The following is a 23,878-nucleotide window of genomic DNA, read 5'->3' on the forward strand; positions in this document are numbered from 1 at the left end:
AAATACAAAAATAAACAACTAATAACATACAATGGCATAATCAACATCATATTTTACAACTATCACACTTGGATCTAAACACAGAAGCATGTTTTCATTCAAAATTCAAGATCATACAGAAACAAGATACTTCATATTCAAAATTTAAGATCAGACAAGAGCAAAATATTGCATATTCAAGACTCAAGATAATACAAAACGAAATACTCAAGGTTAGCTCCCCTTACCTCTATTCCAGACTTAATCTCCTCCTCTGAAACCGTTCTCCGAAAACTTCCAGAATTTCCCCTCTACAACTAGAATTTCCTCCAACTCTCTTCTCTCACAAATTTTTCCAGAATTTTGGTGTAAATTTTCAGCCTCCCCCCTTGGCTATTTATAGCAAAAAAATTTACTATTCATTTTTACTATTCATTTTAACTATTCATTTTTTTATTCATTTTACTATTACAAAAATAATTTTTTTATTTGCAATTTGATGAATTCTGATCTCAAAGCTACGTGGAACACTTATCCCTTCCAAAAATATTTTTTTTTACTATTCACTATTTATTTATTTATATATATATATTTTTTTTAATCTAGTATCTGACTTACAAATATTTTCAAGGATCTTACAATCTCCTCAAAGAGAATCTTACCCAAGCACTAATTCTAGCTTTACCAAATTTTGCAAAAACCTTTGAGCTAGAATATGATGCCTCTAGGGTGGGCATAATTACGGTTTTGTTACAAAAAGGACATTCAATTGCTTATATAAAATATACAAGCACATTTTGCCACTGAGGGATACTGGGATGACAAATCCATGTTTTCGGTGTCATTGTCATCATAGAGAGGAAGGACAGTGCTTTTAGGACCATCAGAAAGCTTCTCGTGGTAGTGGCTGAGGTCAAGGAGATGGTTCTCCATTCTTCAGGCTAATCAAGGCTCTGCATATTGGCATCATATTTCCTATGTTACTCGTTATGTTGTTGTATTATCATTTGCATTTGATGTTGTATGGTCGCCATTGGATAGTTGTAAGTGGTGACCATGAGAATGTGAGGTTGAGGAAGTGTTTTAGTGAGGTCTCACAGTGGGTGTTAATATTCTTACCTAAATCTTGAACGTAGACTTGTGGATATGTGACGAGATCCTAACAGTAGTTTGATTGCTCCTTTTATCTAAAAAGGGTCTCCTTGTTGTTGAGAGGGGGAAATTCACCTGTAAAACACTCTTCGACGCTCAAGTTAATAATAAAGTTAAGATCTTTTATAATAGAGTAAGAATGATTGTTTATGAAGTAAGAAATACTAGTTGTATTTATATAATCAACATGATCGTGGACCTATATTTCTATTAGAATAATATTTATCTGAGGAATATAATAACAATATAATAAATAGTAACACAATATATCAGTTGAATTGGATAAAAAGACATCAATTCAATATTAACATAAATATTTAATTCTTAAGAAATTAAAAATAACTAACATTAACTTAGAGTTTGGTTAACAACTTAATCATTTAAAAGTAATTTTGGGCTATTTAATTTTGAAAAAATTAACTTTTTATTTTACACCAAAATCAGTTGAGTCAATTCTAATAAATTTTTATAATTCAATGTTTTCTTATAATATTTATTATTTTAGTATACTTTTTTACTTACAATAAAATAGATAATATATTATTCTACCCCAAAATGTTATTAACATTTTTCTTTTAAAATTACAAGTTGGGAGCATATATATATATATATATATATATATATATATATATATATATATATATATATATATATATATATATATATATATATATATAATTTTCAAATTAAACATTTTTTTTTCTAGAGTTACAAGCAAATGTTATCGATGGCCCATTATTTTCTGGTTTCCTCCAAGACTAGCCTTATTTATTATTTATCTTTATTGATAAATAAGAACATTTCTTTTATTGTAAGTCCTAGTCGGCAATGATAATTTAATTGGGAGCTTAGGTACATAGTACAAGCTTTGCACATTCAGTTGAAAGAAGTTTCTCATAATGGGCCACCAAATGGGAAAGTTTGAAGTGTCCAAACGCATAAACAACGGCTATTCTAACGCGTAACAAAATAAAAAATAATTTTATTTCTTAGATACGTTGTCAGAGTTTTCAATTCCCGACTATGCAAAATTAAATGTCTATAGAAAAAGATTTATCTCATAATGAATCTTAGTAATTGATAACAATCATGATATTTGAAAAACATTAATTAAATGTCTATAGACAAAGATTTATCTCATAATAAATCTTAGTAATTGATAACAATCATGATATTTGAAAAACATTAATGCACATTACTGAAAAGTTTGGTTCTTAGATACTTGATTAGTAAACAGCTTTAAGCCTTAGTGCATGCACATTGATAAACCCTAATTTAATGAAAAAGTTGTTTGATATTTGAATCCTCCCACCAACTTGGTCACTTATCTAAGTCATCACTTCCATGAAATTTCATGTCACAATTATGTAATATTAATTCGAGGATGTCCCAAAGAGAAAATCCAAAGTTGTTGCTTTCAATTCCACATGCTTCCAAATAAATGTCCTCAATCGACATGAGTTATCACCATAGATATGTATCATCTATCCCTATCTAATCTATACATATGTAACTTTGTTTTGCGAACAAAATTATATATTTATTTTGTTTCCATATTTTATGAGAGTTGTGTAAAATATTATTTTATTAACAAATGATACGTGAAAGTTATATTATAGTTTATTATAAATTTTTTTATCAAATAAAAAAATTTCTTGTATCGTTTGCTTGGAAGAATGTTGTATACTACATTTATAAAATATGAAATAGGAATATAGTTTAGTTGAAAGAGGAATTAAATATATTTTTAGTCTTTAAATTTTTATATAAAACTGAAATTTTATGATACTTTGATATATTTTAGTATTCAAATTTTAAAAATAAATATATATAATATTTTTAATTTAGTTACGTTAAATATTTTATAATTATGTTAAATATTTTAACGTGTTAAAAATGTTTTAATATCATTATTTGAATTATTTATATAGTTTGATATGTTTTATGTTAGTTGAAAAACATGTTTAATACATGAAAAATTTAATAAAAAAGTTATATTAATTTATTTTTAAAGTTTAAAAGACTAAAATATATCAAACTCTTTTAAAAAAGACAAATTTCAATTGTTGGTGAAAAGATATTTAATATAATTTTTGAGAAATAAATAGAGAAAGTGTATAAGCCTAATGATGTTTCCATTTTTTAAGTTTGAGTCGAAATGCAAGAGAAAGTGGTAAACATTATTATCAAATTGATTTGATTGATTAGTTTGATTTTTTGAATTCTTATGGATCTTAACTTGGAGCAATGATTTTGAAGGAAAAAAGCAATTTTACATTATTGCACTTTCTCTGAGAATCTTGCAATAAATATCTGCCAGCGTGTGTGATCATCAGGAGTGAAAATATGGCATGGAAAACTTTCTTTGGAGTTTCTCATACTTTTTTATGTAACACTTCTTATAAATACTTTATAACTTTCTCTTTTTATAAAGTTAACTCATCACAATCATTTAACACAAGTCTTGCATACATTATATAGCTAATACAAATAAATAAATAAAGTAAACTTTTTTTAGGTTAACATTAGTTTATTCATAAATGAACTTTAGTTTAAGAAAAACTCATCATTTCATTTATTTTCATTTTTATATGTAGAAGTGTTTATGGAGAGTTTTGTTTAAATACATACTTACATTTTAGTATATTTTAGAGAAAGCGATTTTGTGATAGGAAAAAAAGGGGTACGATATCACTTACAATAAACAACATTTTATTTTATTTTTTTGGAAGAGTGTATAATTTTTTTAACATATTCTCTTAAAATTTGTTAAAAATTCAAAAATTTAGGGACACTAATTAGGTAATATTCGAGATCAATATATTTAAAATTTTAACTTAATTAATAATTTATTTTTATATTTAAGTTTTTTATTTCATTGATTCTTTATATTTCTTTGATCTAATTGAGTCTTTATTTTCTTTTTAAATTCAATGTAGTTTTTTTATTTTTTAAGAGATTCAATTTGGTCTTTCCTATTAAACTGATATTAATGTCTAAAAATGTTATATATCAAAATTTCAATCATCTTCTACATTAAGATATTTCTTCTTTAATACATGACATTTTTCACATTTTGACATATTTCGAATTAAGATATTTCTTCTTTAATACATAACATTTTTCACATTTCGATATATGACATATTTCAAATTGTCCGACAATGATATCTTTTAAATTTTCACATGTGGTATCTTTCAAATCATATTAACACCAATTTACCATCAAGAAATTATATTGATCTTATTTAACAAATATTGGATTTAATTAAATAAAAAATATAAAGATAAAAATGATCATAAATTTAAATATAAAAATGAAAATACTAATTTCAAATAAGTTGTATTATATTAGTGTGAAACCTTTTATACAATAAATCAATAAGAAATTATAATTCACTAACACAAAAATAACTTTTAATGTTATTTTAGGCTTTTGACGTATGTTAAACGTCAAACGTCATAGTGGGAGATGTTAAACTGATGTCTGTTGTCTTTGAACAGACGTCAATTTATGGGCTGTTTTTTCTTAAAAAAAAATCGCCAATATTTTCTTCTACTGAAACCATGAAAAATCAATATCAAACACAAGAATATACCACAAAAATTTTCAGAATTTTAGAAGTAGTAACAACCAATTAAAAGTGCAACAACCAATGAGAATGCAACAACTAATATACATAAAAACCCAAAAATGAAACTAACTATGAAGGTGAGGGAGAAATTAGATGCCGCTGTAAGGGTGAGGAAAAAAGCGCACACAATAACGGTCTGAAAATCGTCGTCGTAGTTGTCCTAGAACGCACCCAAGAACGATATCAAAAGCCAATGAAAACAAATTTTAATCAGTGCAAATGAAAGATAATGATTCCAAACGTAATATAATTGGTGTAAAATGATTTTAAACAGTGCAAAGTGGAAGAAAACTTACCTAAAACGTTAGTGGCAAACGAAAGAAAGCAGAGGAAGAAGTTGAACGTAGCGAGAGAGAAAACGCGTAACCGGTGCTCGCATCCCGGAGTGGGTAAAAATGCAGAGTATTTGACGTCGACCCCCCTTTCCAGCCGACATCTAAGTGGTAAAAAAAAATTAATATTGATACTCAAAATGAGGTAATTTCAAACCTTTTTTACGTTTGTGGGGAGGGAGGCCGACGTTTGAGTGACAAAATATATTAATATTGGCGTCCAAATGAGATATTTTCGAACATTTTTTACTTCTGTGGAAGGGGAAGCCGATGTTTAATTAAGGGTCTGTAACGTCTAAAAGCAATAAAATAATAACTTTTCAATCCTATATGCAAACCATTTGACGTCTGACCTAGGAGGAACTGACGTCTATACCTTATTTAACATTGGGGACTATTTAACTGACTTCTATAATTTCGTTTTATTTACAAAACAGTCACTAGTTATTTTTTAAGTTGGAGGTTAAACATTTTTGCTTATTATTATTTTCTTACCATTGTAACGATGAAACTATATTAAGTGATAATCTAGTTCGTAACGTAGAATATATTTTATTTAACTTTGACATGAATGTATAAATAAAAGTTTAACAATAAACATTAATAAACAAAGACACAGGTTAGATATTTGTCTATCTAGTATATAATTTAAGATAATATTTGAGTATTGTTTTTCTTAAATGATTGAAAGTTAGTTAATTATATATATATATATATATATATATATATATATATATATATATATATATATATATATATATATATATATATATATAAAGACATATTTGTTGGTGAAAGTAAATAATTGAGGCAGATCTAGAATCAAATCAAAGAATTAATTGTTTTATGCGAAATTGCAATTGGGTTTGATTTGTGTTGCATGAGATGATGAGTAGACCCTCCACTCATAACTCAACACTAACATGTACATGTGTTATATTATATTATATTATATTATTATTATTATTATTATTATTATTATTATTATTATTATTATTATTATTATTATTATATATACTATTATTATTACTAAGAAATTCCTCAAGCATCAAATTAGGTGTTGCTGTTGAAGTTGCAGATCATGCACCGCATCTGTTCAAATTCCCATTTCCTTCTCTTCTTCTCTGCCATTCATTTCGATCGATGTGCTTCCTCACTTCCTTCTTACCTTATACCATCTCACCCTTTATTCACTCCTAGATTCCCACATTCTACATTATTATTCTTATAATAATTCTATTCTTTTTTTTCTTATACATTTCTCAATCATTTATTCCTATTAAATATATATATCTTATAAAGAAAAATTATATAAAAAAATTTAAATATCTTATAAAGAAAAAAAAACTTATATAAAAATGAATTGTCTTAAATTTTAAGCTGAAAATGATGTTAATATTTTGTATGTAGTGATCTCTCATCTCGTTTAATATTGACTTTCCCATAAATCCTTCTCCAAAATACTCATTAAAAATATAAATACTCGTTAATATTAAAATTTTCAAATTTAAAAAGAAGCAACAATCATGAATTGGCATTTGTAATTTTTTTAAAGCTGAAAAAGGGGAATTGAAGGGTGTAGGTACCCGTTTTATAATAGTTCCCAAAAAGTCAAACATGTATATAAATAGCAGCTTCCCCACCAACAAGGACAAAATACAGTGAATTAGAAGTTGTCCATAGCTAGCGGAGGCCGTTTTAACTCAGTCGTGTTATGATTCAACAACTACAGTGCCTTCGTTTTTAAAATTAAAAGACAACTCAAAATAAATAAAATATACAATTTGTAATTAAAAAAAAAACTTAAAAAGCGAATAAATAAGTTTCTAATATTGATTATTTTTCTGAGTTATTATTTATAAGATTAAATACTTGAATGAATAAATCTATAATATTTTGTTCTTTTGAAACAACTTCTTCGTTATCCTCCGTTTACAATATAATAAAAAAAATGTTAAATAATAATATTGAAACACAAAGTAATACATAATTAAATTAAATTAGGTGAATTCACTAGTAAAAAATAGGGTTTTTAAATCGCCTATTATGCCTCGGTTTTCGAAAACTTGAGACGTATAAAAACGTGGTGGCAGAAATGTAATTTTAGAGACACTATACACCTCAGTTTTTCTGAACCCGCTACCTAAAGGGTTTACTGCCTCGGTTGATTAAAAGACCGAGGCAAAAAACTGTGCTAACCACTTAAAAAATAATATTTGTTTTTTCGAGGAGAGGTACTGCACCGGTTGCATATTAAACGAAGTCGTATCACATTTATGGTTCGGTTTAATCTAACCGATGCCTATAAAGGCTCACATCACAACTTTCACTATACTTATAAGTTTCCTTTCACAACGTTCCAAAAGTTCAAACCTTTTCGTCTTTCTCTCTCTGCGGTTCTCAATGTCAACTAAACGGCGCTTACTACGGTCCCTCCATTTCGACGTCGAAGTCCCACCGCCGTCAGTCCAGCAGCGGAGGTGGATGCGGGTGCCTGAGCTGCTGTTGTGGCTGCATCTTCGACTGCATCATCAGCCTCATCTACAAGATCCTCACCATCGTGCTCATCATCGTCGCCGTGTTCGCGTTCCTCTTTTGGCTCATTGTGCGCCCCAATGTCCTCAAATTCCACATCAGCAATGCCTCTCTCACGCGCTTCACGTTCGCCATGCCACTAGTCCTTACCTCCCCGTCGTCGCCACTACCAAGTACACCACTGTCGCTGTCGTCTTCGTCGCTGGTGTTGCTGATGTTCATCCGCCATTGGTGTTGTTGTTCTTGTTGGTCCGGTATGTTCTTCTCATCAACCACTGCCAACCCCTCCTCCATCGCCCCCCTCTTTTGTTTTCTGATTGATGCATGTGGTGGGGTTTGACTGGACTTGATCTGAATCGATAAAAGTTTGAAGCTTTGGAGAGGGGCAAGTATTTTTGGTGTTAGCTTTCGGTCTTTTTGTTTGATCTTGAAGTTTTGTTTTTTGCTGCAGAATTGAAGTGGGGATTCACCTCTGTAAGGTACCGAGTGGGGTTCTGCTGAAGAATTGAAGTGGTTTGGAGCTGGATTGTGAAAAGAAGGTTTTTTTTTCTTGGGGCTGTTTGTCGGCAATGAAGGGATTGGAGGGGGATTTTGTCCTTTGGTGAAATGAAAAAGCATATCAAACACTTATTTACTTGATCCAACATCTGGGTTGTTCGAGGAACACACGGTAAGGCTCCCTGTTTTCAGATTTTGTCCTTCGCTGATGTATTGAACTAGAAGAGCTTCCCTCTGCTGCCCTTTCTCCTCATCCCGTTCTCTCCCAGCGGGATGGGCACCCCCGCGTAGAACTTGTTCGATGGAAGGCTCGGGAAGGGAAGGTATGTGGTGGTGGAGGCAATTAGTGGAAGAACTGATATTGCCTCGGTTCTTTAGAACCGAGTCAAATCGTAGATACTACTTTGGTTAAAGAGAACCGAGGCGCAAATCCCACTGACCTTCTACCTCGCTTGTATATGCATCAGTTTCCAAATTGATGTCTATGACCGAAAATAACCGATGCCTATTCCTTTAACTGTACTAGTGATTGGTGAGCCAATCCGGTCACGAGTTCAACTCGAGTGAGCTGTGTTCTTAGTGAACTAGGTTGAAAATATAAAAAATACATTTTTTTTCAAACCTAACCCAGTCCGAATTCGTGGTGAGCTAGTTTAGTTCGCGGGTTTTAACACGTTTTGACAACACTAGTCCAAAGTTCATGTTAATCTTATAAATACAACTAATATCTCCAAAAAATATCTCACTCAACAAATCAATCAATCACTCTAATACTCACTACTTTATTAATCTAAATTCTTTTATTGACTTAAGCATTAGAAAACTTTTATAAATATATTTAGATCATGTCACTTGTTCAAAGCACTACACTCAAATTATGATAAAAACATTTGGCGTCGGCCTGATAGGGTAACCCACGTATAATTCATCATTTTTTTTACAAAACACAAACTCAACATGAGTTTGACATTGTATTGAATGCCAGTTAGCTATTAAAGACAACTTTAAACATGTCTATGATATCAGTCCGACAAGATGAGCGACGTCTAATTCTTCATTTTGTTTACAATAATCTCACCAATATTTTTTACTATGATTGTTTTTTATCTAACATTAAACGGTAGATGTTAAAATCCTAGTTCGAAAAATGAATGAGTGCATCTTTTTTCTGTGTGACATCCCGTACAAGTTCATATTTTTGTTTTTAATTAAATAATAAACATTTCTAGCATCACAATCAGTAAAATCTATATGCAGCGAGAACTAAGATAAAATTGGAATGAAAAGGATGTTAAAGACAGAAAATAAAATAAAATGAAATTGCAACGCATATTGAAATTGAAAATACATAAAGGAGAAGAGCTAACTATGATAAAATATAAAGCCTTCTTATATCTATTATTTGTACAAGTGTGTCTTTTAAACGTTTATTTAATAAATTATTTTTTACTTTATTAATTTTCATATATTTTTTTCATTTCCAAACAATGTAATAATTTTATTTTGCTAAAAATATAACAGTACAATAAAAATGCCAAAAAAAAAAAATCCTACATCCTTCTATATTTTTACTAGTTAAAAAGTCTAAATATTTTCCACGTGACCCTCATGTGTTTCTTGGGGGGCATTTTGGTGGTCAACCTGTTTTCATATGATGTAATAAATGGTGATTCAAAAGCATCTAATCCTTCAATCATGTTCTTCCTTTGCTTTTTCCAAACGGCTACTCATGTTCTAACCATATTTTATTCCTGCATTCTTTTTCCTTGGTGGTTTCAAATTAATTAAAATATATAGAAAGATTTTTTTTTTTTATGAAGTTGCCGTTATGATAGTTATTTTGTTAGTTAGGAGTGCAAATAATTTAAGCATAATAGCTTGACTCAACAGATGAACCCTTTTAATGCAGTTAGTTAATGCTATAAGAGCAAATTAAATAATTCTTCTAAGCTCCAATTATTAACAACGAACGTGGTCAATTATGCTACAAGTTCCAATGTCATACTTTCTCATTTCTGGGTGTATCTTTGTTGCCATCAAAAAGGCCAAAAATATTACAAAAACCAATAGAGTGACATGGAAAACCAAAGGGAAACGGCTCATTAAACTTCCCACTTTCGTCACAACCTCAAGCCCTCTATTTAAGCCTCTCCAACTTCTTCTTCCTTCAATCCAAATTCACATTTCCAAACCTCAAAAAAATCATTTCTGTCAACTTCCAAAACTGCTTCTTTTCTATCTCACACCCAAGAGGCCAAAACTAAAAAGAAAAAAGTACTGCGTGAAAATGGAAAACTTTTTTCGCCTAGTTGATTGTGAGGAGACGTTCTCAAAACGCTGCGTTTGGGTCAACGGTCCTGTGATCGTAGGTGCAGGTCCTTCAGGACTAGCCACAGCAGCGTGTCTAAAACAAAAAGGGGTACCCTTCATGGTTCTCGAACGAGCCGAATGCATAGCCTCACTCTGGCAAAAACGAACCTATGACAGATTAAAACTCCATCTTCCCAAACAGTTCTGTCAGCTCCCCAACCTTTCATTCCCACCACACTTCCCCCAATACCCCTCCAAGAAACAGTTCATAGATTATCTCGAATCCTACGCACGACACTTCGACATAAACCCACGATTCAACCAGTGTGTCCAGTCTGCTAGATACGATGAAACCAGCGGCTTCTGGAGGGTCAAAACCGTTGCCACCTCTGGCTCCGTCAAGAATGAGTTTGAGTACATTTCTAGGTGGCTTGTGGTGGCCACCGGAGAGAATGCGGAGTGCGTGATGCCTGAGATAGAAGGGTTGAAGGAATTCAAAGGGGATGTTATTCATGCATGTGAGTATAAATGTGGAGAAAGATTCAAGGGGAAGAAAGTTCTTGTTGTTGGTTGTGGCAACTCTGGCATGGAACTCTCACTCGACTTGTTTAACCACAGTGCTTCTCCTTCCATCGTTGTTCGTAGCTCGGTGAGTCATTCTCTTGTAAACTTATTATATCAACTGCGTAATCATCACGTCTTAATATATCACCCACTGAAATTTCTTATACAAGTTGTTCTTTGAATAATTTTGAGGTGGGTGATTAAATGGGGTTGCTTTGATTTTGGTTTGGCAGGTTCATGTGTTGCCCAGAGAAGTGTTTGGGAAGTCAACGTTTGAATTGGCAACTTTGATGCTGCAATGGTTGCCACTTTGGGTGGTTGACAGAGTTCTATTGGTGCTGGCGTGGTTGGTGTTGGGGAACACGGAGAAGTTTGGGCTGAAAAGGCCTTTGGAAGGTCCTTTATCGTGGAAGAACAGAAAGGGTAAGACCCCTGTTTTGGACATTGGAACGTTGGAGAAAATTAAATCCGGTGACATAAAAGTTGTTCCAGCCATAAAGAGGTTCGAGAATGGGTGCGTGGAGCTTGTTAATGGTGAAAAGCAAGATGTTGATGCAGTGGTGCTTGCAACAGGGTACCGTAGCAATGTTCCTTCTTGGCTTCAGGTGAGAATTTGTTTCCACTAAGTGTGAAATGTTTGTTGAGTGTACAGTGGGAATGGAAAAATAATGTGAAAAGGGTAATATTGTTGTTGTTGCAGGAAGGTGAATTTTTCTCGGAGAATGGTTTCCCAAAGTGTTCGTTCCCAAATGGTTGGAAAGGAAATTTTGGAGTTTATGCTGTTGGGTTCACAAGGAGAGGGCTCTCTGGTGCCTCTTTCGATGCTATTAAAATCTCTCAAGACATTGCTCAGCTTTGGAAACAAGACACTAAGCCAAATAAACATCGTACCACTGCTTGTCATAGACGTTGCATTTCTCAGTTCTGAAATTAACTCAATTAGTCGAATACATCCATGCAATCAGTGTTGTTTCTTTTAGATAGGAATTTGTTGTTTTATAAACAAAACAACAATATCTTCCGTAAGAATAATACAGGAAAAAAAAATACACAGATAACACAGAAATATATAGGTACATAGCCCTCTCCCTCTGCCCATGTTTTCAACTTTTGGGCTTCCTCAAAAATCTCTGGATGAAGAGGCTTTTTTGTTTTTACTTTTTCTTTTCTTTTCTACGTTCACGTTACTTATAGATGCACAGTACATTTCTTTCTTCGAGTTAAATGAAACAATTTAATTTTATTTGCAATCTCATTCTTGTCTTTACTCTTATAGTGATTTCTCTAAGTTTTCTTTTTCTATTAAAAGATAATAGCACTAGTATAAAAAGAATTTTCCACATCATCGATTAAACTATGTTTAATAAGTTACTGTTATAAAAAAGACATTGTAATAATTTTGTAATTTTAACTAATTTTTTAATGATAGTTATCGAAAGGACTATTGTTAAAAGTAGAACGGACGAGAAATAATAACTTTTATAAATTAAACCGTTGTTAAAAGTTGAGTGGTCAAGAAAAGATGACGATTATAAATAAAAGAAAAATGTCTTTTTAATAAAAAAATTTAACAATTTAAGCGTGGTAACTCTTGATTAGTCCGTTTCAAATACACAAATTAATAAAATAGTAACATATAGTTTATTGTTAAAAAATGTTAAAAAATATTGTTAACATAATCCTAACTAAAATTGTTTTAAATAGTGTATTTCTTTCTTTGCATGATCTGTTTCATTATTTTGGGTTTTTTATTCAGTCACAATCTTACTTCGGTCATTAATTTGCTTATTCCACTCATTTATTCCTATCAAAAGCACAATCTATCACTACTCTTCATGCAAACACCATTCGTGAACCTCTGTGCAGCCTTTTACATATTCACGATTTTGGAAGGGAAACCATGTAAGGAATAACAATTCTCTTGAGTATGTGCATTGAGGACGTCTCCGACCTCCTCGTTCTCCTCCTCTAGTGTCACGTCCTCCTCTTTCTCGTGTGGCAACCATGACAGATGGTTCCACTAGTTCATGCGCTTCTTGAGTTTGAGGTACCCGGATACGCAGAAGGCGAGTGGTCAATGTTTCCATAGAGGGGACCTCATGACTAGTTAGAAGTTGATCTTTGAGATGATCAAAATCGGGATGTAGGGCACGAAAGATCAACACCATGTAAAATTTCTCTAGTTTCTTTTATATATCCTCTAATGGGTCCACTTCCAAAAATATCATGAGTTCTTCGACAACAGATTGCCATTTTAAGAGATGCAAGCTTGTTCGTAGTGTCATAGAGACGTTGAATATCGTTGACATAAATGCTTTGGGCTTTCTTCCAAAAAAAAGTGACAAGTTTTGAAAGCCCTCAAAGATACAAGAAGTTTGGGTTCCACTGATTGCCATAACAAGGCACACAACTGGAAATCTGCTTGTTTCCACTGATCAACTTTTTCAGTAAGCACATGGCTTCCATCTCGCTCAAGGTGGACATAATGTCCTTGGCCAAGGAATCACATTTCAAAGGCAGCAGACCATGATAGATAATTTTTTTCATTTAGCTTCTCGGAAGTAATTGATGGACTTCCAAAGAAAGAAAGAGTACTACCAGACATCATTTCTGAAGAAGATGAATAGTACCAGCGAGGAACAAGAAAACCCTAAGGGTTTAGACGAACGGAACTGTGACAACGATAGACGAACTGAACTGTGGTAGAGATAGGTTTGATTTTATGAAAGGTAACAAAGTTTCTTTTATCATGGGTCACATGGTCTGTGGCCCCAGTGTCAAGGATCCAAGAAGATATACCTTGTTTGTCCTTTTTGTTATCTCTCTACATCTGGTTGATCTTGTGAGCGGGTTCATCAACCTTCTCTATCATTTTGAGGAGTTTATGCATTTGTTCAAGGGTAAAAGAGTTAAAGGCAAATCATAAGTAAGTAGGAGGAACATTATAGACCATATCATAAGGATTCTTGTTACTAAGAATGGGGAAGGCAACCTATTTATTAGGTAAACACCATGACTCACAGCATAGGACCAATAGGCATTGGGCATATTAGATTGAAAAAGAAGACTGCGGGTCACATTAAGTATGTGTTGGTGTTTTCTTTCAATGACAGAATTTTGTTCAGGAGTTTCAACATAACTCTTTTGGTGATTAATGCCATACAAATCATAAAGATTAACACAATTAAATTCAGGTTCATTGTCGGTCCTAATAGTCTTAATCATTTTATCAAACTGGTTTTTAATTTTCACAATAAAATTCTGCAACAGATCCCTTGTTTGACCTTTATTATTCATTAAAAAAACCCAAGTATGTCTACTATAGTCATCAACTATAGTAAGAAAATACCTATGACCGTGAACAGAGGAAGTGGAAAGAGGGCCCATATATCACAGTGAATCATTTCGAAACATTCAGCAATTAAAGAAATACTTCTAGGAAAAGACAGTTTATGTTGTTTAGCATAGTGGCAAGCATCACACACAATATCAGGACCCATTTGCACATAAGGGAACTTCTCACATATCTATTTAACAGTTTTATGTCCAGGATGGCCTAACCTATAGTACCACAAATTTACATCAACATGTTCATAAGAGAAAGCAGACTTTGAAATAAAATTTTGATCCGGATTAGGAAAGCCTTGTAGATAATAGAGGCCTTTGCAAAGGTTAGCATACCCAATCATCTTCAACGTAGAATTCTCCCTTATCTCACAAATCTCAGAAGAAAATGTTAGACTGTAGTTTAAGTCCTTGATGAGACTTTGGACAAAAATCAGATTAAAACAAAAATCAAGTATATATAAAACATTAAAAATAACAAAATTCTTAGAAAATTGGACAGTTCCTGCATGTTCAGGAGTAATAATGGTATTACTTGGCAGTCTGATAGAGATAGGTTTGATTTTATGAAAGGTAACAAAGTTTCTTTTATCATGGGTCACATGGTATGTGGCCCCGGTGTCAAGGATCCAAGAAGAGATGCCTTGTTTGTCCTCTATGCTATCTCTCTGCATCTGGTTGATCTTGTGAGCGGGTTCATCAACCTTCTTTATCATTTTGAGGAGTTTATGCATTTGCTTAGGGGTAAAAGAGTTAAAGGCAGCATTGGTGTTGATCTAGTGAGCAGATTGGACACCCTCTAGGCCTGAACTGCTTTGGCAGGCATTGACAGAGTTCCAGTCTCCTTCCTGTCTTGATTACTCTCATTCAGCCCCTTTAAGAAGCATATGACGTGTTCTATTTCTCTGTACTTCAAAGAAATCTTTGAAAGATCATAGCTGCAAGGAATATCACAGGTACAAGTGGTATGGGTCTAAGGGATTCCAATTCCTCCCAAAGAATTTTTAAGTCTGTGAAAAATTGACTAACGCCTCTCTCTCCTTGTTTGATCGAGTGGATATCCTCGAGTAAATCTTTCCTTCAATTCATCCCATAGCTCCTTTCTTCAACATATATCACGCTCTCTGCAATTTGTGGAGAAAGAGTCTTTATAATCCAAGAAAGAACCATCATATTACATCTCTCCCAAGCGTCGAACAAAACATCATTGCTTTGAGGTTTCTTGATTGACCCATCAATGAACTTGATTTTATTCTTTGAAAGCAGAGCCCTCCTCATGCTTCTGCTCCAAGAAGAGTAATTGTTTTCGTTCAGAACTTGAGAAATGAGAGTAAGACCAGGATTCTCCCCAAGATGCAGATAGAAAGGCCTGGTAGGATTAGCGGATTGATCCATGTGATCCATTACGGTAGGAAGCAAGAAGAGACCAAGAAACAATCCAAAAAGATATCAAGAATGATAATAGAGGCAGTGGAAGCAAAGCAGGTATTAAACCTGCTATGATACCATATTAAAATATGGCCTGATGCATGTCTGAGAGGAGGCCCAATTGGCTTAGAGGCCCGCGAGTGAGATAAAGTGTCTATTGAAAGACGTTGTTGGCAGAGTACACCCTTCGTCCCTATTGAAAGAGAGAGAAAGAACTTGAGGCTCTTCCAGAAGCTAGAGAGAGAAGTGGAGCAACACTCTGCACAGCGACGGACCCATGGATGTTCAGAGAAAATGGGACGCGATCTGCACGGAGGCCTCGTGAAAGGTAAGAAAAATACGCACTTTATTCATTTTCTGTAATAGCATATGTATCTGTCTGTTTTACAATATTACAAATGAAAGAGGGAGAACTCTGTATATATAGAGCTCTTGGAAAAACGGGGACAATACCGATTAGTGTCTTTTGACAGTAATCTAGGCGTTATAGGAAAACTCAATACAAAAATTATTAATCACCACGTACAAAATCATCAGTGTGTTTTTTTTTTTCAAAATAACTTACTTAAAACTAAATTTTAAATTCACCTTTCATACATAATAAATACAAATAATAATTTCTCACATATATTGTATAGCATAGAAATTTCTCACTCAATGTTTACTTGTCACATGACTGTGGAAATCATAACGGCTCGTTAACCATTTTTGTTTCAAATATTGGCGGCTATAAAACCAACTTCTTACCTTACTACAATCCCACACAATATTCGCATCAAAGAAAGAACGAAAGCAAAAACAAGACGCTCCGAAGAGAAGAAAAGAAAGGAAGAGAAGAAAAGAAAGGATATGGCAGAAACTCAGTACTGCATACCAATAATCGAAGATGATATAGAAATAAACGATGAATTCTTCGAGAACTTTGAAGCTCCCAAGTTCGTGGATTTCACCGCACCTGATTCTTGCCGTCCCGGTGATGACAGCCACTGGTTCTGCTCACGTGTTGGTAGTTTAACTTCTCACTTCTTTGATCTTATTCCAAATCTTTTTCATCTTCTTTGGTTACCAATGACATGACTTTTTCTAATAATAGGATGTGACCGAAAGCATGAGCAAGAGTTGGAAACTATCAACAAGAAGTTTATTGTTAGGGTTAGTTGGTCTTTACTTTTTCATCTTTGTTTCGTTCACTCTACTTATGGACATAAATATGATGGTGATTGGGTGAATGGATCTTGGATTTTCAGGTTATGGCTGCAAGAGGTCCCAATGTACGCCTCAGAAAAGCTTTGAAAAAAGAAGAAGCAAGGTAGCGCATCCTTAAACCAAGAAACTAGTTTATACACTCACCTTCATCAATGTGGAACTTGTAACTGGAAAACATTCTTTAATTAAAAAAAAAGTTATTGTGGTAATTTTTACCTATTAAAAATCTATCATCTTTCATTATTATAGTTTTCCTTCATGATTGTTAAATGGTGTGGTTGTCAACATATAGTTTTCCTTCTTTAATATCTTCAAGAACGTTTTCATCATTATGAGTGATGTTTGGTTACTTCTTTCAGCGCAAATTTGAAGTGTCCCCATACAGCTCCTGCAAAGTCAAGGGTGTCAAGGATGAACTTTATTTCGTCATCATCACTCAAGATGACCGACAAGAACGTCCAAGTTAAACCTCTTTCTAAGGTCGCAGCAACCCCTAAGGTGAGGCCATCTCCTCCGGTGGCCAAGGCCTTGACCACTCCAAGGAATAATCAAAAGAAGGTTTCGAATGTAGAACCGTTTAGAAGTGTTGAGAGCAAGAAAGTGTTAACCGTTGGTGTGCCTAAGAGCAGAGTGGTGTCTAAGGCTCTTGTTGTTCACTCGCCTAAGAAGGTCATAAAGATCAAGAGTTCTATGGAATTAAAAACACCAATGAGAGCACTGTGTTCAGCAATGAAAAAGCTTGAACTCAACGGAGTCAAGAAGACTGAAGAAAAAGGAAGAAACTCTTTGCCAGTGACTGCCTCCAAAAAGCTATTGAGGGGAAGAGAAGTTAAGAGCCGTGTGTTTGATTCCTTGAGTTCTAATAACCGTAAGCAACCAGAAACTAACTCAATGTCAAGTTTGAAGGAGAAGAAAGTGAAGAAAGGCACTCAGAAACGACAGGTTGCTAAGCCTCATCAAAATGACTCTAATGATATGGAGATAGATGAGAAATCTAGATGTGGTTCTCTAGAAGGATGCCATGAATCAGGAACTTCAGCGAGTGGTGCTGAACTATCTCTTGGAGATGTAATTTCCCAAGAACCAACAAGAGGGGAGAGGTTAGTTATAGTTCAAGTTTTGTCAGAAGCTTCGGAATGTGACACTACCTCACTGTCAAATTCCAACAATAAAAAGATGACTGCAGAAAGGAGTGAAAATGAAGAGATGAGGAACTCGGTTTCTGCAAAGGGAAAAGTTTCTGAATCCACCATGAGAAAGGCTGAAGAAAAATCATTGGCTTGTTCTGATGACAAAGAAAATGCTTCAATGGTTCATGAAAATATGTAAGGAATTTGATTTCTCTAAAAAATGTTTGACTCTCCATTGTTTTCTTAAATTTGGTGAAATCAATGAATTCTTGGCGGCTGCAGAGAGATGAGTACCGATAACGACGTGCCCAAAAAGAAGGCTATTCTTGGGAGCAAGCATGAGGATGATTCGAGAAAAACACAAAAGGTCTGGTGGTCTTAGTTATAGATTAATGATTACTTTCAGTCCCACTTTATTGAATGATTTGACTGTGTATATAACGTTTATGATTTTGACCTTAAAACAGAAATCTTCATCGACCACGACTGCTTGTCCTGTTGTGAAGTACAGAAAATTAAAGCCCACAAACCCTAAGCCTTTTAAGCTGAGAACTGATGTAAGTAAGGGAAGGGGATTGTGTTTAAGTTTATTTATTGTTAAAAAACAATTTATTTTAATCAAGTGTTATTATTTGATGCTGCAGGAAAGGGGAATTCTCAAAGAAGCAAACTTGGCTAGAAAATTTCTCTCACCTTTAAAAGAAACCGCAGTTAAAGGTGGTGGGATGGCAATGGGGAAACATCAGATTGTAAACCGAGTGAGTTCAGTTCCAAAAAGTGAATCAGACACTGATTATTATAGCAGTTGTGATGAGAAATCACGCCCAAAAACACAGGAAAATCAATCTGTAAGTTCATGCACAGAAGAACATGTTCACCTATAAATATTTTATAGCATAAACAGTGTTTTAGACAGTGACTGAAGACTTCCCAAAATGTTACGCAGGGTGGCATTCAAATAGACAACTCCCGCTCCAAGGTGCAACGTAAATTATCTGCTACAATACCTTATAAAAGTTGTCCTCGTACTAAACTTCAGAAACCCAATGATGTGAATGATAAATTCAAAAGAAAATCCGAAATGACGCAGCGTAAAGTTCTGAGGCCTCTGAGGTAAGTAATAGTCAGATTACTTTGATTACATGTTGTGTTTGTAGTAAGCAACTTTGATTACAATGGAAATGTCTATTGCAGTGCTTTAGCAAGGAAGAAAGGAAAGGCTGTCATTGCAACAAAACTTAGTGTTATTATCGAAAAGCCACCAGGTATTGTGAAGCCAAAGGCAGCAAAGCCATGTTCTTGGGATAGGAAGGCATTAACTGTTCCTATCGAACCAAAGTTTCACCGTCTACATGTGCCAAAGGATTGCATCAACAGGAAACACACTTGAGAAATTATTCATTGGGACGGAGTGGCGTGGTTCAATATCATCATTGAATTTTTAGTTATCGTGGAGAGAACTTTTTTTTGTTACCACAGCATTAAAATTTGTGGTAATTGTAAGTTCAGACACGATTCATTTGAAGTATTCATTTTTTAATTTTATTTTTTGTAGACGTAGTTAACGTGGAGAGAACTTTTTTTTGTTACCACAACATTAAAATGTGGTAATTTGTAAGTTCAGACACACGATTCATTTGTACTATTTGCTTAAGTTTTGATTTGTGAATAACATTAATTCTTTTTGGTGTCATTTCAATATAGAAAAACTCCTCAGTCAAATAAAAAATCCTTTCAATATGTGCAAGAAAGCCACTCTAGACAATCCAGTCAGGTAACATACTCATAGATAAGCTCATTATTCCTCTTTTCATATTCGAGGATATATCATAGTCTTAATTTAAATAATATTTTTAATTTGCTATTACTAATAATTTAAGTTTGTGTCAGAATAAAACTAACAAGTTTTAAGGTCAAATAATTTAAGAACTAACCAACTACTACAAGTTAATATAAAAATTTAATTTATATACCTTTAACTTTTTATCTAATTTAATTTATAGACCAGTAGAGAGAAGACAGCAACCTTTAATGTTTATTAGTATTACATTGTCTTTGCGTAGCACAAAAACCTTTCCATTTTATTTTTGCGACTACATTTGGTTTATCTTCTTCTCTAACACTTTCTTTTTTATTCCATGTTGCAACACAACTTGATTTTACTTCTTTTATTCTTTCTATTTTTTTAAATTATAGAAATAATAAAATTATATTAAAAATTAAAGAAATATAGTATAAATGAAACTAGCATTTATAATCTTTAAAACAATGCTATTCTTTAAACTAAACAGATAAACATAAAAGTAATATTAAATACAGTTCTTACAAACTAGTTATATACAACTTTACTACATGGTATAAAATTCAGTATATATAACAAATCCCATCACTTTTTTTCTTACCCATTTATTTAAGACAAAAAAAATATTTTCTAACTTTTGAAATAAAAATAACATTAATTATTATTTTTTAGTTATATAGATACATTCTATTAATTTCTAAATATTTTTTAAAGTAATTATAAATTATAGGAAAAATATATAATAATTAAGGGCAAGTTAAAAGTTTAAAATAACTTAGTATAACATTAGGATTGATCCCTTAATATTTGAGATGTATACAACAATTTGTAATTAAAATTTAATTTAAAATTATACAAAAATGTATATTTTTTAAATTATGTGTAAGAAAGTAAAATAAAAATAGTAATTTTTAAACATTTGAGAAAATAATAGTTTCCCCAAATATAAAAATTAATTAAAACTTAATTTTATTCAATTAAGAATAATAACTATAATGGAATATTTATTTTACCATCAAAATTTATGACTTCAAGATTTATCAACCACAAGTTATCTAACCAATTAATTTTACAATATATATATATATATATATATATATATATATATATATATATATATATATTAAAAATAACTTTGAATTTAAATTTCTAGAAATCAAAATATGAAATAAAAATTAAATATAAAAAGACATTTTATTGTTGAAATTTCTGCACAATTAAACTTGGCAAATGCAATTATACTAATTTTGCATGGCATTAAATGTATGGCAGAAAAGTGGAAAACATAAGATATTGGAACCCTTTTAATATTTAGTATCGTGAAGCGACAAAAACATTTCAATTTTATTTTCACCTAAACGCGGTTCCTTGTGTCTCTTTCTTTCTTAACACTTTTTTCTTATATCTTAATCACATTTTACATTAATTTATTTTAATTTTCAAGTATTTATTGTTTTTATGTAAATAATACTTAAAATCATGTTACAGATGAAATTATTTTAATATAAATGAAAATAGCATATAACATCTCAATTTTTGGGATGTCCGAGTAAAATTTAAAATTTTTAAAATCACTATCGTAAAATCAAAATTTATAAAATAAATTCGTAATAAAATAAATTCGATTGTATTGTCTCTAACATTTTTAGTACAAAAACTTTAAATAACACAAGTCGTTTCTCACTATCGCGTCTCTATCATGCATCTAGAGTAGGGATGGCAACGAGTCGGGTCGGGCACGAATAGTACCTACCGGCAACCCGACCCAGAAATCCACTTATTACCTGACTCGCTACCCGCACAGATATTCACTTAAAAAATATCCGCAAATATTTTAAAACCCGCGGATACCCGTGGATACTCGCAAATATTTTAATACCCATAGGTCTCTTGTAGCCTCTCCTACAGGTCTGCTCGAGTAGTCCCGCCTACCTGGCTAAGGAACATGTTTCATGCCACATAAAGACAAGGCAAACACCATCACCCCCATACACAAAGAAGGCTCAATACCCGAGCATCCCTTTTCACACACAAAGCCAAAGGGAGTCGCTATCTCGTATCAGACGATCGATAGTCTTAAGCTTTACTAGGCACAACAAGTAGACTTATCTTCCAATCTTATGCTCATCAACTACACACTCAGGTACATCTCAACACTCACTCGTTCCAACATCAATCAAAGCTCATCATATACCTAAGTACAACGACCATTTTCATTCTCTATCTAACATTATTCATTCATCATTATCCTAAGTCTCATTCAAAAATACAATGTGCTAAATGGATTCCACTCAAACAATAAATAAATATAATTTAATATCAATCCATAGATCATTTATTACTTTAATCAATCATTCAAATCAAATTTCCAATTAATTTAAAATCTCATTAATTTCCTTTTTGAATCAAATTAATTTATCTTTCCAATTTTAATTTTAAATTAATTTAATTACCAATTAATTGTTAAATAAATAATAATAACTTTCTTCTCATAATTATAACAATTATTATTGTAAAGTAATGTTTCATCTATCTCCTTTTATAATTTATTTTCATTAATTAATGTCAATGATTAATTAATTCTATTTCCCATTATTTTAATTTTAGAGACATAGGATTTATTTTAATTTCTCTTGTCTCATTCTTATTAATTTGATTTCTGCTAGTAATGAGTCCTACGTTTCCAAGTCCAAGTCTGGTCTTACAAACCCAGCTAGCCCAATTGAGTTGTTATTATTAATGTTTGGGGTTGCTCCCTCCACCACCACGTTTCCACCTTCCATCTCCCCAATTTTGTTCAACTTTTTTTTAATGACATAATAACCTTCTTTTAACTTTTTTACTTTATTTTTTACTTTTTAACCCCTATTTAGTTAAGTAACCTAAATTTCTACTACTTCAGCAGCAGTCCCACCTCCCCTCCTCTCACATTCTCACCCCCAAACTCCATATATGTTCCCATTCTCTAGATCCGTTTCATTTTGTAAAACTCTTACTCTCAACTCTCTCACTCCTTTCTTCCGTTTGTTGCCAAAAAGTCTTGTTGTTTCAGCATTCTGTATTTTCTGCAACTGTTGTATTGTTGTCGTGTGTTATCAGTTTGCATAAAATCTGGCTTGCTCTTGTTAGATAATTTTTGTAAATGTCGTCAGCTTGCTCTTGTTATATATTTTTTTTGTAAATGAGGTTGTTTTTACTCCCCCTCTTCCAATTGTTATTTGATGGTTTGTAGTGATGATAAATACTTATATGAGCAATCAATTTTTTTCTACAATCAGTTTGTAAAAAGATTAAATTCCTAGGCTTATTGGAAGTAGTGCTGCATTGCAAGATGGTGTTGCAAAATAATAATAATAATCAACTTTCAAGACACAATGTAAAGGATTTACACACCTTCAATAAAAATCTTGTAACTTGGTTACTTCGACTGCATAATGTTGTTGTTAAACGGATATGGACATCCGTTTTACCTTAAACGGATGTTGATATCTGTTGACGAATGCCCATATCCGTTTAAGAAATTTTCCACACGTACCTCGGCGTTTATTCACACACTTTTCTGTTAAAACATCACCATCACCTTCAAGCAACACAGAGATTGAAGTTTGTCATCGGTACAATAATTCTTTGCAGCAACCTCTCACTCCTCACACTCTCACTCTCACACCAAAAGAAAAATAAGAGAAAGAATTTCCAAGACGAAAGAGTAAGAATGAGAGCATGAACGTAAAAGAGAATGAATAGGGTGTGTGTGAAAATAAGAATGAGAGCATGTAAAAGAGAATGAATAGGTTGTGTGGGGGAATGGGTAAAAATTATAAAATTTTAACCCTAAAAATATACCGAAGGATAAATTAGGAATAAAAAGATAAAATGAGAAGGTAAAAGAGGAAGGGGGAGGTGGAGGGAGGAAACGGGGAGGTGGAGGGAACAACCCCCTTAATGTTTTCAAGACTGTCCAACA

The 23,878-nt window shown here is 32.7% G+C and overlaps 2 protein-coding genes across 2 annotated transcripts; both read left to right on the forward strand.

Moving 5' to 3' along the window:
- Window positions 1-10,361: 10,361 nt before the first annotated feature.
- Window positions 10,362-12,079, forward strand: LOC108325686 (probable indole-3-pyruvate monooxygenase YUCCA8). Its single transcript, XM_017558783.2, has 3 exons — window positions 10,362-11,089; window positions 11,238-11,609; window positions 11,705-12,079. The coding sequence occupies exons 1-3, from the start codon at window positions 10,418-10,420 to the stop codon at window positions 11,930-11,932; spliced, it is 1,272 nt and encodes a 423-aa protein (XP_017414272.1). The 5' UTR covers window positions 10,362-10,417; the 3' UTR covers window positions 11,933-12,079.
- A 4,547-nt stretch (window positions 12,080-16,626) lies between these two features.
- LOC108324637 (uncharacterized) lies at window positions 16,627-19,521 on the forward strand. Its single transcript, XM_017557581.2, has 9 exons — window positions 16,627-16,783; window positions 16,871-16,929; window positions 17,025-17,086; window positions 17,343-18,308; window positions 18,396-18,480; window positions 18,581-18,670; window positions 18,758-18,961; window positions 19,060-19,226; window positions 19,308-19,521. Exons 1-9 carry the CDS (start codon window positions 16,627-16,629, stop codon window positions 19,501-19,503), a joined length of 1,986 nt encoding a protein of 661 aa, XP_017413070.1. The 3' UTR covers window positions 19,504-19,521.
- Window positions 19,522-23,878: the final 4,357 nt, after the last annotated feature.

Source organism: Vigna angularis, chromosome 3, assembly GCF_016808095.1.
Source record: "Vigna angularis cultivar LongXiaoDou No.4 chromosome 3, ASM1680809v1, whole genome shotgun sequence".
NCBI lineage: Eukaryota > Viridiplantae > Streptophyta > Magnoliopsida > Fabales > Fabaceae > Vigna > Vigna angularis.